Source organism: Echinops telfairi, unplaced genomic scaffold, assembly GCF_000313985.2.
Source record: "Echinops telfairi isolate 266 unplaced genomic scaffold, ASM31398v2 ScPeMD7_29;HRSCAF=101, whole genome shotgun sequence".
Lineage (NCBI taxonomy): Eukaryota > Metazoa > Chordata > Mammalia > Afrosoricida > Tenrecidae > Echinops > Echinops telfairi.
This window is the reverse complement of record NW_022103926.1, coordinates 4552440-4554238: the sequence shown is the minus strand read 5'-3', so window position 1 is coordinate 4554238 and position 1799 is coordinate 4552440. Positions and strand designations below refer to the sequence as shown.

At 59.1% G+C, this 1799-nt stretch overlaps 1 protein-coding gene across 2 annotated transcripts in view; it reads left to right on the top strand.

The window, feature by feature from the left end:
• The window catches only part of ZMAT5 (zinc finger matrin-type 5), a 39361-nt gene that overhangs the window by 21727 nt on the left and 15835 nt on the right, over window positions 1–1799 (top strand). For both annotated transcript variants that reach the window (XM_004715328.2, XM_045289660.1), the window contains exon 2: window positions 370–513. In XM_004715328.2, the coding sequence (XP_004715385.1) occupies window positions 387–513 (127 nt within the window). In that variant the 5' untranslated portion in view covers window positions 370–386. The remainder of the gene's footprint in view (window positions 1–369; window positions 514–1799) is intronic.

Sequence of the window (1799 nt, the reverse complement as noted above, 5' to 3'; positions counted from 1 at the left end):
TGTTGCCATCATCATTCTCAAAACATTTGCTTTCTACTTGAGCCCTTGGGATCAGCTTCTCATTATTTCCCCTCCCTCCCCTCCCCTCCCTCCTTCACAAACCCTTGATAATTTATAAATTATTCTTATTTTCGTCTGCTTTTTTAAAGAGACCGCACGGGCAGTTCTGCTCTGTTCTTAGGACTTGGTGGGGGGCTGGGCTGCGGTGGGTTGGGTTCCGTGGGGTTGCCTCTCACTGAGCAGGTGTCGGTGAGCAAAGCCTCGGCCCAGGGCAGCCCACCTCGAGCGTGGTCCAGGCCGGTGCACCGTGGGCTGCGCTGTGTGTGGCTTTTCCTCCCGGGGCCTGCTGAGTGCTCTGTGGTTTCCCAGGTGGCAGCAGCAGCACCATGGGGAAGCGTTACTTCTGCGACTACTGCGACCGCTCCTTCCAGGACAGCCTCCACAACCGCAAGAAGCACCTGAACGGGCTGCAGCACCTCAAGGCCAAGAAGGTCTGGTACGACACGTTCCGAGGTGGGTGCTGCCGGCGCCGCCTCCGGGCGGCTGGGGCTCTGCTCTCTTCTCTGTCTTACCTTCAGCCAAGGAAGCAGGCTGGCCTGGGCCCTTTGGGGGGCTGAGCAGGGAGCAGCCAGGGGCTGCTGTCACTGAGGCCAGTGGGCCCTCAGAGGGGCAGGTGGGGTGTGCATGCCTGTCCTCAACAATCGTGACCAACCGTTCTCCAGATGCTCTGCCAGGCTTTGGACACGGGGCCAGGAAGAGGCCTCTTGGGCCAAGTGGAGTTTGACCAACAGCTGGATGCAGGGAAGCGCCAGCCACACGAACTCTGGGAGGGAGTGCTCTGGGCAGGGTCTGGAGGAAGACACCTGTTGTTTTCCAGCCAGAAAGGAAGAGGGTATGACTGGGTTAGGGTAGGTGATGGGAAGCACTGAAGTGGCCGTGTGCCCGGGATAAGGGCATCAAGTTGTCTTCAGAGCTGCTTTTGAAAGCAGTGACTGACGGCTGAGGTGGGCGTGCAGGAATGGCAGTTGAGTGGCAGCTTGATGGATGGATGAGTAACCAAGCTGCCAGAAGGAGGCTCTTCAGGGCAGACACAACTGGGCGAGTGCACCCTGGCACGGTTGGGAACGTTGCTCTGTGTTGGCACTGCTGCTACCACTGGGTGTATGGAAGGTAGAGGCCTAGAGTCGGACCCAGTGGAGCGTGAGCGTGGCTGTGGGGCAGAGGGAAGGTAGGAGTCCTGGAGTGAGCTGGGCGGAGCTGACCCCTCAGGTTGGTGAGCAAGTTTCTAGGAAGCGGGAGTGAGGCAGGGGCCCTGAGCCCAGGAAGCAGGACCTGAGTCCCAGCAGCCAAGACGTGGGAGAAGGGAGCGTTCCCAAGAACGCCGAGGCAGAGAGAGCATCTTGGGTCTCTCCGTGTCGGGCTGTGCTCCAGACCGAGGGCTGTGGTTTGTGCTCCTCTATCAGCGAGGGCTGCAAGCGCTCTTTGCAAGCTCCATCAAGCAAGGTTGTGTCATCTGCAGGTCACAGGTCGCTAATGAGCCTCCCTCCCATCCTGACGCACGTTCCTCTTCACACAGTGCAGCTGCTCAGATGATGCGCTCGGCATCCAGGTGGCAGGAGGGTGGCAGGACAGCATGCTCTGCTCTGATACACCCCTATCCCTCCCTTCCCCGAAAGCAGGCCTTGTCCCTGAGTTCTGTTTCAACAACCACCTCTCCGCTGGTCCACGCGTGAGTTCCTCACGAGCACAGCAAAGCGATCTGAAATGCCTCTTCAAAATGCAAGTGGAGGCAAAGGAGG